At 35.3% G+C, this 16,041-nt stretch overlaps 2 protein-coding genes across 2 annotated transcripts in view; one reads left to right on the forward strand and one right to left on the reverse strand.

The window, feature by feature from the left end:
- Positions 1 to 2,147: 2,147 nt before the first annotated feature.
- Positions 2,148 to 16,041, forward strand: part of LOC116173983 (CUB and sushi domain-containing protein 2) — a 59,948-nt gene continuing 46,054 nt past the window's right edge. Inside the window, exon 1 of the mRNA XM_031491739.1 lies at positions 2,148 to 2,359. Within this exon, the coding sequence (XP_031347599.1) occupies positions 2,269 to 2,359 (91 nt within the window). The 5' untranslated portion in view covers positions 2,148 to 2,268. The remainder of the gene's footprint in view (positions 2,360 to 16,041) is intronic.
- Positions 11,310 to 14,896, reverse strand: LOC116173984. The gene is made up of 3 exons (XM_031491740.1): positions 14,432 to 14,896; positions 13,278 to 13,952; positions 11,310 to 13,228 (listed from the first exon to the last, which is right to left on the reverse strand). The coding sequence occupies exons 1-3, from the start codon at positions 14,559 to 14,561 to the stop codon at positions 12,735 to 12,737; spliced, it is 1,299 nt and encodes a 432-aa protein (XP_031347600.1). The 5' UTR covers positions 14,562 to 14,896; the 3' UTR covers positions 11,310 to 12,734.

The raw sequence follows: 16,041 nt of genomic DNA on the forward strand, positions 1-16,041 counted from the left end.
ATTGAATTTTTGGGGAAAATTCCTGAATTAAGCAGACAATATTATCTGGGAGTTCGGGGGGCGAAATGTACAAACGACGAGAAAACTTAACCTATTGGGACTGAAAAGAAAAGGTCCGCCAGACAAACATCCCGATTTTAATAAGAAATTCAAATTTTGGAAAAAAAATCACTGAATTAAGCAGGCGATATTGTTTGAGGCTTATGCCGAACTCATTTTCGGTTCGTTCGGCAATTTTCGGAGAGCATAATGTATCAACTGCGTAAAACCAAACCCATTGGGACTGCAAGGGCAAGATCTACGTTGTACAAATGCCGAGTGAGCCGAAGGCGAGTTCGGCATAAAGTATATCGACCAAAAGGCGACAGACAGACTTGTCAATTTTAATAAACCATTGAAATTTTGGGGAAAATGCGTGAATTAAGCAGGCAATAATGTGCGAGGGTTGTGCCAAACTCGGCAGGATCTCGTCGACTTGCAAAGGGATTCATGAAATCTCCCCTGAAGCGTTTAAAAATTCTACTCATAAAATTCCTTACCTCGACACGAAACCAGAATGTATTCCCATCCCATAAATAATACCTAAGTTTGCAGACATTTGCTATTTATTTTTGAATGCTTAAGGAGTTGATATTATAGATATTATCATTTGAAATCGAATGCAGTTCAGTGTGCCTTTTAGTCTTTGAGAAGCCAACTGTGTTATGGCTAATAGATGCAGTATATTATCCGGTAGCATGTTGTGTGCTATTAGCGCATTTTATTTAAATAAAAAAAGTGCTATTTGCGTTTTGTCCTTCCGTCCGGACCCACTTTTGCCGTTTTGAACTATACTTCTTGGGGAATGGTCCTAAAGTTCTGGAATTTTTTTGCAATAGGTAGCCTATACCTTGAAGGTGTGTGAGACAGCCATTACATTTCGCTGTCTTAAGGGGGGGGGGGGGATAAATTATTTCCTGAGATGCTATTTTTGAAAGTGAAAGTTTCATGTACGAGATACGACAACTAATTGCTCTCAGATTTTGCCTTTAGTCGTGCCTAGTAAAACTTTTGAAAATGAAGGGGGGGGGAGGCACGTTCTACCCTTCATGGTATTGTAATGAAAGGTCTCATTGAAATAAATTGATTTGTACAAACTACTGTGACTTTTTCATAATAAAAAGGGCATGTGATACAGACTGTCAACCTTTGAGCTAAGTCTCTTATTATAAGGTAAACTAATGACAATAAATTTCTAAAATTGTATATGAAAGTTATTCAGCGAGACCGTTTCAACTGAACAATTTTTACAACTTGCGATTTTACCAAAAGTAGACACACCTATGTACACTTCGCTTTTTGAAGTTAGGGGCCCTAATTTATATTCTACCCTGATTTCTTTGTAAATTCGACATGTGACCATAAACTTAAACGGAGCGGCTTTTGAGTTGCTTGATTTAATTTTTCGTCACTTGGACCAGTTCACAGAACAAACGGTCCATTGTAATGTAATGAAAGCTAAACAAACTCATTATTTTCAAGATTATATGTAACGATTCTTAAATTCATGATGTATCGAAGGTACAAACAAATAGTTTATGTTGTTCAGTCTAACACCTTCCTGAACCCAACGAAACTAGTTTGGGAATAAATTATTCCTGAGTTACTTTTATTTAGAAATGTACAAAGTTTGGGAAGTACCTACTTTTGTTTGTATACTTTTAAGTTGTAAGCGAAAAGTACTGGGTCAAATCCTTGAACACTGTTCTTTGATCTGGATGCTTTGCTTGTGATCAAAGGAACTTGCACTTGAACCTAAACCATAGCGTTATAAGGCTGATCAAAACCTACAAACTGATCCATCAAATTCAGCATGCAAACAATTCCAAAAAGCAGACAACTTTGATTTTTTTCAAGGATTCTGAGCATAGTATGGTTCTGAGGTACACGACCCTCTTTACGTGTACTTTGCATTACCGCAATTAAGTAATAACACACAACCTGAGGGGTTTCTTCGATCGCTAGAAAAAACCGTTATTTTTACTCATCCAAACGAAAGACAAATTCTGACGTCATTACGTGGGGGAACTCACCTGTCTACTGTTTTAAAGGTATACCTTCCTTTGTATACCTACCGGAGACTTTCATATTTTAGTTTAACACTTGAATGTCTTGTGTTACGTTCTTCGCGCGTCGCAACTTTCAATTAGCGTAATTAGTGTTTCGTTACTTAGAATGAGTTAAGAGTGATGTATGGTGATTTGGAAATTTATGTGATTTAAATTAGCGATGTGGTGGGAAAGAATTTTTCAAAAAGAATATTGTCATCTTGGAGCATTATACTTACTAATTGGATTTATAAAAGTAATTTCAGCACAAGGTACTTATATTTTTCTTTTATTTGTTTATAATGTAATTTGTGAGAAAAGCGACTTTCGTTACCTATTAAAGGTAAGGGCAAGCGAAGACCACCACGATTTCCTATCAACTTCTAATTAGTAGGTAACTGGAAGCAATGCGGTCAATTATTCTAGTACCTAATTATAGAAATTTCACACATAGATGGGATTTTTATGGTGTCCATTAGCTATTGAAAACTAAAAGCTTTTAGCACAACGCCGTATTGGGTCCGTCTGGACGAGTGCTTGTTACATTTACGGAAATGTGTGTCATCGATACGGCAGTTTCTTGACATACTGAGCGGTGATGAAATGCGGTACTCCTCTTTTAGTATGACATAATTGATCTAATTAAATTCGATTATTTAACTACTGCAAGTCAACAATTTGCTATGAATATTAAATAGGCTCTCATACCATCTAGAAATGCATTACTTAAAGTAATTGGACTAGCAGTTTTGCAATATTTCAAATTTTTTGATGAGCTAACTAGCACTGCGCGATTCACTCCACTTTCAAATTTTAAGGAGGATGCATTTATAAAATTTAATGCTAATAAGGGCGTGTATATATCAAGGTAAACAACGTTCACAATTCCGTAAAGCGGTTTTTATTGCCATGTATTTGTAGCATTTACATTACTTGCTTATTAAATTTAATTCGTTGTTATAATATGATTTAAACTGACCTTAGACATTTGAAATGACCGGCTCAGACACCCCCAACGATTTAGAGATTTATGAACTTTAATCAATGGTCATTTGAGGAAAAAGATGCTGGCAGAAACCTTATACACGAGTATGTTTACCTACAGTGATATGATGAACTTACCGTGAAACATCTCGTTCTACGAAGTTAAATGGTCAGCGACATAACAATATGTCATATATGACCCCGAAAGTTTATTCTTCAAGGTTTCTACAGAACTATTTCTACACAAATACAATTTACCTATGTCTCAACTTTTGCACAGTTCCTTGAAAATGATAATTCACAGAAGAAGAACGCAATGTGGATTATGTATGTACATTAAGACCATATATATGCCTTGTTGTTTGGTCGACTAATTTTTTGCGAATAAAAGAATTAATGGTTTACCTTTGCTAAATATACACATTAGAGCAAAACCCGAGACAAAACCATATAATAAATAGTTGCATAACTTGTGTAGGGTAATCCCGATCTGTATGGCCAGAAATTTCCACCAAAAATGTTTAAGCAAATTGCGTGAAATATCACAAACCGTTTTATATTTTATTGCAAACTTCATTGTAAAAAGCTTCACTGAAAGGCCATCCGATATTTTATACCGACCTTTAAAATCTTTTAACCTGAATCACCATTAAAGAAACAGTTAGAACCCTTAAGAAGTGATCTCTATCGCCTTCGACCACTTTGTTCATTGAAACATCTAGTATACGAAATTTTAATACTACGATATTCTACGTGGTCACGTGAGTTATACAATACAGCCCCCTCAAGTGAACAATGGGAAATACGGAAAACTTAAAATTTATACATTTAACTCAGCTAGAAGATATCCAGTACTTAATATTGAATTTAAGTGGAAAACTTCCCGTACCTAACTTCCTACACAAATATTGCTTGCAGTGGAAAATTCCTTTTATACTTTTCACAAAATTTTACTAAATGATTGAAAGAGTCTCTCTTTAAAAATTCCACTCGTCAAATTTCTTGAAAGGCGCGGTCGATCCTTGAAACTAGCAGAGATAGAGAGACGATTAAATAGGGAGAAAACTCACCTTGTATAAGGTAAAGTGTGTTTATTTATTTGTTTCAATACTGAGTATAAATACGCGAAGTCATGCCCAACTACGGTTTCCATTAGAAAAAACACAGACTTATGTCATAACTTGAAAAATTAGAGCTTAAATAAACAATTTGAATATATTGTATAATAATAATAATAATAATAATACTCACAGATAAAACTATCCACAATAATAGACCAGACATTACACTTATAGATAAAACACAAAAATCCATTTGTATTATAGACATTGCCATACCCAACACTAACAACTTAACTAAAACACATGCAGAAAAACACCGCAAATACACCGATATAGCTATCGAGCTTAAGACGCAATGGAGAATGAAATCTACTGTTATAGTTCCCATTATTCTTAGTGCTACTGGAGTTATACCAAAGACAAAACACCACAATTTACAACTATTAGGTTTAGACAAAAACACATACAAACATTTACAAAAAGCAGTCATTATCAACACATGCCATATTGTTCGTAAATTTCTAAACATCACACAAGATACTACATACAGAAATGATCCACAACGTATACATGTAAACAACAGCACTCCCTCACAACACGGTACACAACATACTGTAATATCTCCACCTCTAACCCAAACAAACACACAAATACAACTTGCCGAACAAACAAGTACAACAAATGATACAACATATACTACAATCAGAGATTCACCTCTGAAGCAAACCACATTATCACAACCCATTAGTATTCAACCCAAACGCAAAAGCCTAAACAGCACTTTAGACTCACATGACACACAACATACTGTAATATTTCCAAACTTAACTCAACCAACCACACAAACACAACTTCCTGAACAAACAAACGCAATAAATACAAGTAACACAACACGCACTACAAAGACGCCCTCACCCACACGACCTAGCACAGCTGAAAAACACAATACTCTTTCTTCTCAGAAACACACCACGTTATCACAAACACAACCCACTCGTACTCAACCCAAACGCAACAACCTTAACAGCACTACAGGCTCACAAAATACTGTAATGTCTCCACCAATAACCCATGCAACAACAGAAATACAACTTCAAGAACAAAGAAACGCCATAAATACAAGTAACGCAACATGCACTACAAAGACAGGTCCACCCAATAAAGTTACACGCCCTAGCACAATTAAAAAACACATAACTCCTTCTTCACCGAAGCACACCACGTTATCACAACCCACTTGTATTCAACCCAAACGCAAAAACCTATACAGCACTACTAGCTCACAAAATACTGTAATATCTCCATCAATAACCCAAGCAACCTCACAAATACAACCTCAAGAACAAAGAAACATCATAAATACAAGTAACGCAACATGCACTACAAAGACAGGTCCACCCAATAAAGTTACACGCCCTAGCACAGTTAAAAAACACAATACTTCTACTTCTCAGAAACAACCCACTCGTATACAACCGAAGCTCAAAAACCTTAACAGCATCACAGGCTCACAAAATACTGCAATATCTCCACCAAAAACCCAAGCAACCTCACAAATACGACCTCAGGAACAAAGAAACACCATAAATACAATTAAAAAACACAAAACTCCTTCTTCACAGAAGCACACCACGTTATCACAACCCCCTCGTATTCAACCCAAACGCAAAGCCAAAGAAACACTTACACAATAAACTCCATTTAATAAAATTACAGGAATTATTATAATGATTTTTTTTGTTTTGTTTTCCTCTTTCCTGATAGCATTGGCTATTGTGCCCATCAATAGGTATGTTGGTAAGTACGAATTACATTATCCCTAGATGTCCAATGTACGTGTGTGATTTTTTTTTTTTTTTTTAATGACCCTACATAACTTCACCAGACACAGACACTAATCGTTACTTGATTTTAATCCGTGCGATTAGTTAACCAGGCTAGACCTGAGTTCTCACAAGAAACACCGATAATAATAATAATAATACTATCCCTAGATTGCCAATGCACGTGTTTTTTTTTAAGAACCCTACATAACACTGCACCAGACACAGACACAGATACTAATCGTTACTTGATTTTAATCCGTGCGATTAGTTAACCAGGCTAGACCTGAGTTCTCACAAGAAACACCGACCATAATAATAATAATAATAATAATGGTTTTATTTAGTTAACCCGTCAACTAAAACAAAAAAACAAAAAATTAGAAAATTAACACAATTACAGTATAATAAGTAGAGGGCAACTAAATCGGGCGATGTTCAGATACAGACGAGGATACGCCTGATCTGCTCTTCCACATTACCCACTCATAAGTATATTTAACATATTAATAATGTTGTGCAATGGAATAACAGACAAAATTTAAAAAAAGAATTAATTTGTGATAACTATTAAATTATATGATGTATAATACATGGGTTCATGGTAATATAGAATAACATATTATCGAGCCCATAATTATCTACAACTTTTCTCTTTACACATTTTTTCTAAAGCCAATAATAACAGAATTATTTAATATATACGATTTTTTTACGATATCTAGTTAGCTATGCATTTTTTTCGGAAAACGAAGCTGGTAAAATAGCAATTCTTTCTCCATTCAATCGTCTCTCTATCTCTACTAGTTTCCAAAATCCAAAAAAAACCGACAGAAAACCTCGGAACGGGAGTGCCTCGGGCGCCACCTGAAGATTTGGGTCTTCTGGACAAGATGCGGGTGGCGACGGTATGCTCCAGTTTAACTTAAAGCGCACACCAATTTCCGAGCTAATTTCCCTAAGCGGGAACTGTAAATAATCGGAATCGGTAGCGGTTTCTACGGAAAAGCAGTTACAGGAAACCGAGAAAATATCCCCCCTTATAATTAAGGAAACGGAAAGTAGCAAAAAAATTACGGAAAAGCTCAAAATTACGGTATCTACTTACAAACCGTAGTTTACAATGATGCAAAAGGCTGAAACCAAAGGATATAAATACCGTTAAACACCAAAGGCAGAAAGATGCAAAAGGCAAAAGAATTTTTGTTTGGGTAAACCACCAAATGCAAAAGATCCCCCTAAATTAAGCGTTTACCTTACATAAAATTCGGCTATGCGGCTATGCCATGGAAGACACAACGGTTTTTCTTACCGGCATCGACACAGCATATTCGGTTATTTACATCTAAAAATTATAACTTCCTTAATTAATTCCCAGACGTCTTAAAAATACGGGACAGTGTCAAAATTCAAGTGTTTTAAGAGCGCACCTAACGGATGTACCTAATCTCGATTTAATCGGGGGCTGTTACTCTAACCCATTTCACTTCTAGTATAAAAACAATCGCGGGTAGCTGCCCACTGCAAAACTTATGTATTTTTCTTCCAATGGACTACATAAAGATGAAAGAATAATGGCATAATTTGTGTACACCGACCAGTTTTGGAGTGGGCGGCTACCTGCGATGATTGACGTGACTGTTTTTATATTAGAAGAGCAATAATTACGGTTAATTATACGTATCCAAATAGTCGGAATGAAATCTTCAAATTCGACAGTCCAGCAATGCCCTTTGTTCCTTGGAATGTCAGATCAAGCGGCGTAATCTGTTATCGCGTTGATATTTTCATTAAACTGCGCAACCTTGCCGGTTTAATGCTGGATTTTCGTATGCCCTTAAAAAACTAAAGTGAATTAATAGGTAATTAACGTACCTAAAACTGAATAAGATTGATTCTCTCTCATCTACCACACGAACGATTGCAAAACGGATAAATTCAATACGTAACTTACGTGCGTTATTGGGAGTACGAAAAACAAACAAAATAAAAACACACAAAGCTTACTCCCTCGTCTCCTAGAGCAAATAAGTAAATTCACAAACTACCATTTCTTAGTAACGAAGCGACTAACTAAAACGCTTCTACATACCGGGTGTTCAGCAGAGCTGGTATACTCCACAAATATATGGTATGATATGAAACTTCAAGGTGGAAAATGGATGCTTGGTTACATTTGCGCCACACCTCTTTAATCCTTAACCAATAGACTGCGTTAACCCATCACACGCGGGTCATTAATCAAAACCCACGGCCGTTTAAAAACTCGAAATTTAGGGCTGCTCCATGACATTAAGAGGAACAATTAATATGAATCAGTCATTTTAGTCACGTAAAGTACATTAAAATTGCGTTATCACTCGTCAGACTGTCGCCAGTAACTTTTCGTATAAGTCGCTAGCCGAAATTTCTGTAAGCGGATAACGACAATTTTAATCAAACCAAAATTGATCAAGGTTATTCCTTTGACACTTAAAATAGAAAAAGCCTCTTAATTTTGGTTTTAAGATTCAGAAAATTTGTCTAATAAGGTTCTGACTGGAAACTAATAATAATAATAAAACTACCTGAAACGGATTAGAGTCCTGATTAGAATTCTGGTCATTCTGGAGAGTGCCTAAATAGTTCCGTAACAGAATGTTGTGCCAAACCTCACAATTAAAAAGTTAAAAGGATTTTTATACGATAATTGTCAATTGAAAGGATAATATGTCGTTGCGCAATATGATAAAGAATTTTTCCGTATGTCACTTTTTGCTCTCATAAACAATGGCAACAGAATTTAATAATTAACGATTACATTCAAGTGTAACCGCTCATTAGTACAGGAACTAATTAATTGCCACGCAGCTTCTTCGGCGCTTTTGAATATTCATTTCTACACAATGGTCTTTTCTTTCAAATGTGCATATTACCTACATTTAAATTGGTATAGCTAATTATCAAAATGCCAGTAGAGTATCTAAATGCGAGAGGACTAAAGTGCATCTCAAACTCTGGGACTCTGTTTAAACACCATGATAATTAAGCGCACTTGAAATGACACCAAGCACACTCCAATTAGACGACGTTTTCGGCAAAACACATCTAATTAGCTGGCGGTAATAATGCTTACTTAATTGGCCGGGTTAAAATCTCTAAATTCAGAAGTCCAATAATACCAATAATTGTTCTTGGGAATTTCGTGACACTCTTAAGTTATTTGTACTCTTCGGCGTTCTTAACTAATTAATTAACGAATTAATAAATGGAACTGAAATTATAAAATATCCCTCATCTTCCAAATAGCGAAAGCTTTCGCAAGCTGCAACAATGATTGAAATGTCTCCACGGGAGTGGTTACAAAACTGGCCATTTATATACCGTATCTTGTTTTTACTATAAGCGGTTGAAATATGGCACAGAAAACTCTATTTCCACCCCCTGGAAGATAAATATGTTCCGACGGTTTCTAGTAATGAAGCGCCCGGTTGATTTCATTTACATACAGTGTGTTCATTCTGTCTGGTAGATTTCATGGGTCAAAGCGGGTGTGTCGTTACAACTTATTTTTTATTATAATTATTTAATATGGTTTGTGGTTTCTGTTTCTTTCGAAAACGAAAACGTTAGATGTTGCATCTTGTGGATTTTCTTATATTAAGCTTATATTCTTATATTAAGTATATTATATTAAATTATTCCTATTACTTTTTTCTTTGTCGGTATATTCAATGTAATAAAGAACCATAATACCACAGATTAAAATACTCCAGATATATCACGCCATGTAAAAATATGCTGCGCGAAATTTGGATTTCACCGCCAAGTGTGTTAAATCCAAATTAACTTTCTAGTACAGTTTCAAACCCAAACATTAAAATTAAAGTTCATTCTTTGTTAGAAAGATTTCTGCAACGTTCCTACGAAATGGCAAAGCAGAAGAGAGAAGAAAAAATCTTTTATTTATATAACATAATACCTAAAGGTATAATGTTACACCGTCTGCGATAAAAGTTTATCATTTATTCTTTGTAGTGAGTGAACTCCACTTTATAGTACGACAATCTCACAAACAAGTTGACAGTTGTAGCTTTGTTTATTCATTTGCAAAGGTTGTAACTAGTAGAAAATTGAAAAATGTTAAACATAGCTAGGTAGGTTATTCCTAATGTCCTTAATGAGTTAATATCTGATATCTGTATAGGATGAAATAATATTATTTACTATAGGTACCTACCTAATTGTTATTTAATATGGATTTAAGGTTTTGAAAAATAAGTACGGTAAATGCTTGTTATTTTAAAAAATCCATACTGGCGTACGATCGTTTTAATATACGTTCAGATAGCTGGCTATCGCGCGATGGGCGATGAAATGCTGTGCGATGCGATGAATTCAAACCTCCAAACGTTTATTAAGACAACTATTTTATGCGATGCGATGCTACTTTGGGCGATGGTCTGAAATTCAAGCAAGTTTGATTGATCACCAGTCATTGCAAGCGAAGTAGACAGTGGCTTTATTAACGAGCCCTAGCGAGTTTATAATTTTGCGGTGTCTGTCCGTCCGTTAGCACGATATTTCGGTAACGAATGGGCCGATTACGATAAAATTTAGTAGATGGATTCTTTATCAAGTTTGTGGATCGGAGTTCGTGAATTGGCAATGTAGCCCAAAAAATAAGGGAGGCCATTTGACATCTCCGTGAGTTATGAACCGAATTGTATGAAATTCAATATGCGTATAGATTTAGCCATATAAAACGCAATTCCAAAAATTGAGCCTAATCGATCAACATTCACAATGCCCTTTTCGCATCTCAACCATTTATAAACTGAATTGCAAACTTTTTTATTTATGAAGGTATTTTAATGAAATTTGATACAGGGACACTTGGAATAAAAGCAAATTTAACGCCAGTTTTAAAATTTGGTTTTGCACATGCTACAGCCATACCCAGGAGCTCGTTTTCTATATTTGTTTATTTGATTCTCAATATAGGTAATTAAATGTGGTCCAAAGTCATTTGAAAATAGACTTATTTTACAACAACCGATATCAATTTCACAAAAAGGTGATAAAATTCACAAAATACCGTTCCTTTCATATTGATGTATTTACCAATTTACGTTTTTATCCGGTTAAAGGTTGATTCTCACTATACATAACGTTTCCATACCATATCCATTCCATAACCATTCCGTAAATTATTATAGGGTACGAAATTGACCTTTAAGTGATATGTGCGTAAGACATTAAGTCGCGCGCTAATACACATTCGCCTTCCATATGTGAACGGAAAGGAGAGTGTGTATTAGCGCGCGGCTAAATGTCTTACGCACATATCACTTAAAGGTCAATTTCCTAGGTATAATAATTTACGGAATGGTTATGGAAAGGATATGGTATGGAAACGTTATGTATAGTGAGAATCAACCTTAATTTGGATTCTATATATATTTTATAGAGAACTTTCCGCCGGTAGTATGTGCCGTCTATTATATAAGTTTCGTTATTGTAATGTACATAGAACGGAGAGTGGAGACTAACCTGCGACTACTTTCGTAAATATGGAATATGGTACAAGAAATTCTTGCGATTAATTGCATCGCATGGCAACTTGTTAGAAAATGCAAGGATATTTGCTTGAGATTAATCGCATCGCATCTAAAAGTACCTCATCGCGCAATAGCGTCCTATCTGAACGTAGCTTAAGGCATATGTACGTCAACTTTTTGATAATTTTTAGTATTAGAAGAAATTATAGCTTATTGATTTTTAAGAATGCGAAGTTTAGCATGCGCTGTTTCTTTGACGTGCTGTGTAGATTGCCATTTACACCATTTGAAAATTTTTGTCCGAATCAATAATTGCAACAGATACTGCCTATGAGCACTACATTCGCCGACTTCTAAACTGAACTCTGGGAACTGTACACTAATTAACTTAGAAATACGTGAATATATATACAACCCTAATCCACTTCGCTCCGGTTTAAATCTTAAACACTTAGAAATTATTTTTAAGCTATGTTCAACTATGTCTACTAATACCGCACTTGGTGATCTTAAACCTACTGATGTCACTAATTTGTTATCATACATTTTTTTCACAATGAGTAATTGGTTCTTCTCATTTAACTGATCTTGTGATATCAACAGTTGTCCACAACCATTACACTTGTATTTATCAATACATTTTTTTGCTAAGTAACCTGCAAAATACACTGTTGCACAGTCCTCTAATGTCACTTCTTTTGGGGTAGAAGAAGTACTGCAACTGGAGGATATTGAAGATGACGAAGAGGACCTTTCATATTTTACGGATGCACAGTTTGCACTTCCTAAATCATCTACTTCCCCTTTTTCAACTAGTTTCGGAAATAACATCTCATCCTGGTCCTGCTCACAATTTGACGTTTCTGGAGGCTGCATAAGACGTGTCAACGTAATTATTCGTAAACTGGTTCTGAAGACTCTACTGGAGGGATTTCTGTTAAAACCACCTCTTTGTCTGATACAGGAGAAAAGGTTTTCCAATACGTCTTGATTTAATCGAGACGTGAGCAAAAAAGTTGTATCTTCTTCATTAAAGATACTAATAATCGAATTTATTGTCAAAATAAGACCATCTATAGAGGGAGGTTTCGAAACCTTACCCTTCCTATCAATTTTATGTAACGCACAGAGGACTTGTTTGGCTGTTTATCGTTTATAATGTAATCACCATTTAATAAATTATTTCGAAGACTTTTAATGAGATGAGGCACGTCATACACTACATAGATTTGCTGTCCTTCAAAAAAAAAAGTATGGTTTCTCTTTTGATACCAAAAGTTGCTTAAAGGTGGACACATTTGTGGTTGCCTGATCGCATATTATTGCCTTTAATTGCAAGCCGCAGCTCTTAATTTTTATGATGGCGTCTTGAATTAGTGTTGTCAATTCTTTGGAGTTAGGACCTGTATGCGACAAAAAATATGCAATTGGCAACTTCCATTTCGAGTGTAGCCCTCTAAGCATAAATACCATTGCTTTTTTTGCTCTTTTATTCCTCCTGCCGAATGGTAACCCAAGATCTTCATATCCTTCTATGCAGTCTAATGATTTTGAATATTCAATGATACTCATGATGGACATTTCATCTAGACACAAAACACATTTTTTCTCAATACTGTCGAATGTTTGTGCCTTTAATTGCAGCTGATGAAAAAACTGCTTTGTAAAACCCGGCTTAAATACCGAAGCACCTATCCAACGCTTTATTGTGGCTAGAGAAGGTAATTTAAAACCTGCAAAATAAAATTCCATAGATAGTCGACATCATTCGAATAAATTTACCTTTTTGCAAAAATCCTCGATAAGTTGATGGTGAGCTGTAGTACAACCATATAGCAAATTCCTTTTCATTTTTATTCCAGGAAGTATTATTTTTGTGAAATAAATTCATGTCGACAAAGGTTTTCGGATCTTTTTTTAATAGACTATAGCTGTATTCTGCTGAATTTGAAGACAGGGCACTTAAAGTCGCATTCTTCTTTTTCAAAGATTTCTTTAGGCGAGACATGTCTGCTCTTTTTCTTGAGAGAAGTTTTCGTTGATTCGACAGGCAAAGTCGAAGTTTCTTCTCTTTTGGAGTATCATTTTTAAACTGCAGCTTTCTTTTCGCGTTTTTTTCCGGTGGAGAGGGAAGGGAAGATAGTGAGTTTAACCACACCGATGTATCTGGGCTGATATTTAGCGTTTCCATTGTGTCAAAGGATGTACTAGGTTGTGGTGAGGGCGATCTTAGCAATTCGTGTGGAAATTCTTTCTTTCTGGTGTAAACTTTCAATGGTTTATTCACATGTAAATGTTCCTCGAAATGTTCGGTGTCAAAATCGTATTTCATAGGCACTGTGCCTTTAATGAGCCTTTCATTGGAAGATTTTGTGAAGTCTTCCAATCGGAAATGTTTTTCACAGATTTTTTTATTTTTTAATGAATTCGGTGACAGTGGAATCAGATGTGTAGCCCCTGTAAAGACGTGCTTTTTTATCTATAGGGAAGATTTATTTGATGATTGTATATAACTGGGCCACCGTGAAGCTGGTCGCCAAAAATTGGCGATTCGAAAATGTATAATGTCAACTTGATGAGAGCTGAGAGCACCAAACAAATTCTGCATAAATCCCCAAAGATAAATGAATTACCTTCTTCAGAATTCAGTGTAGCAAAACTTGTTTGGATGATTCATGGTATCTCTCCCGTTTCTGGAAAATCCGATTCCAGAAAATCACAGCCGGTCAACTTCATCATAGTGTACCGAAATGATTTCGGAAAACCTCCGGCGATTAATATAAGTACCCTCTTCTAAATTTAATGTAGGTATCTCAAACCAGCAAAGCTCAATTTTTAACGGCCAACTTCATGGCAGCATTAATTGGTAATAGTTCATATTATGTATGATTTACAATAAATGATCAAATACTATCAATGAAACAAGAATGACTAACCAGCATTATTAATCCAAACGCGGCACAGGTTTTCATCCTTAAAAGGAAATCCATACATTTTAAGATTGGGTTCCACTCGTTTTGAAACACCACATTGAAAGTACTGACAAACATTTCCTGCTTTGGCCATTTTTATAATTAACACAAAAGTATCTAGGTATTTAAAACAATAATAATTGTAATTACGATAGACTATTTAAAAAAATTAAAACACAAAAATACGTCTTTATAAACAGAAAATGTGTCTGAACTGTTCAAGTGTTAAGCTTAAAGTGTCTTTTTTTATATTCCTTAACGGTTAAGTAATGCGATTCCCTTTAAACCTTAATTCAAAGTTCATATTCGGCATCCCACAATAAATGGTTACACAATGCAAAACAGTCCGTTGTAATCCGTATCCGTAAAAAAATAACGAGAAAATTTATTTGCGAATATCCTAACTTTCGTAATTATAATAGGTATGCACCTTACATGGGATATCCTGACCTACAGATAAAGTGTTTTGACGGAAATATGATATTCTTTTCTTTAAATCATTTTATATTACACATGCCTTCTCAAATGTATTACAGTACAGTTTCCAACCATTCGTTTACGATGAAAAAAGTGCATTTACGAGCTAAGCATTTGAACATTTTACGGTAGTAGCGCTAGCAGACGGATTTCTGTTCAGCGCAAGCATTTCGTATATCTCATGAGCCGTCTGTAGTATTTTGTCTGTGATAATACGTTCTAAATCGGATTCTATTTTACATAATGAACTTTGATTTGTTTTTGTTGCTACCAATTGCTAGTGTGATGCTGTGGTTTGACAAAAACAGCATGATTCACATAGGTAATGTACGCCCAGTTAAGATAATCTGTGCGAAATTGCGAAGAGAAAACAATCTGAAGAAGGATTTTTGAATTCATTAACCCGCAAGTAATCTAATTGAAAAAAGTTTCAATACTGCCTAGAGAAAGTAGGGAAAGGTTCAATTGGCTCGATTTCCATGCGGCTTTTCCTTTTCACGTTAAAACTTCACAAACATTCTCTCGACAACTTATTTAAAAAATAATAATAAAATTTAATTACACGATTCAATGAAGTGACAAACTGCCGATCAAAATGGGAACGTGAAAATTTGCTTAATCAGTTGCGCCTAATTTGCATTACATTATGTAAATCGTGTATTGTTCTTAAGAACATTAATTCAGATATGCTACAATTAGTTCGGGGCGCCTTAGCCAGTGACTGCTAGAAATAAACAAAGATGTAGAAAACGGGGACTTTCACTTCAATCAATCAATTGAAATGTTTGCATAAATGTATCGATTATAACATTTTTAGAAATCGGCCATGCTCCGCGCCCACGCAAGCAGTGGGCCAAATTAGTTTTTTGATCCCAAAATTGTGACCTACACAGCTTCCATTCCGAAGATGTTCAGCGAGTTTGCATGCAAAGGGTAATTATATTTAATGATCAAGTAAGTTCAAACAAAGCTTAGCAACTTTCTATGGTAAATTTCCTGGTTTACTTTCATATTGGCCGCTACAAACTATTCGTCATGGACAATAATATCTGTAACATTATTGCTAAGGATAACGCGTTTAATATTCAAGGTTCTTG

This window comes from Photinus pyralis, unplaced genomic scaffold, assembly GCF_008802855.1.
Source record: "Photinus pyralis isolate 1611_PpyrPB1 unplaced genomic scaffold, Ppyr1.3 Ppyr1.4_LG6, whole genome shotgun sequence".
Classification (NCBI taxonomy): Eukaryota; Metazoa; Arthropoda; class Insecta; order Coleoptera; family Lampyridae; genus Photinus; species Photinus pyralis.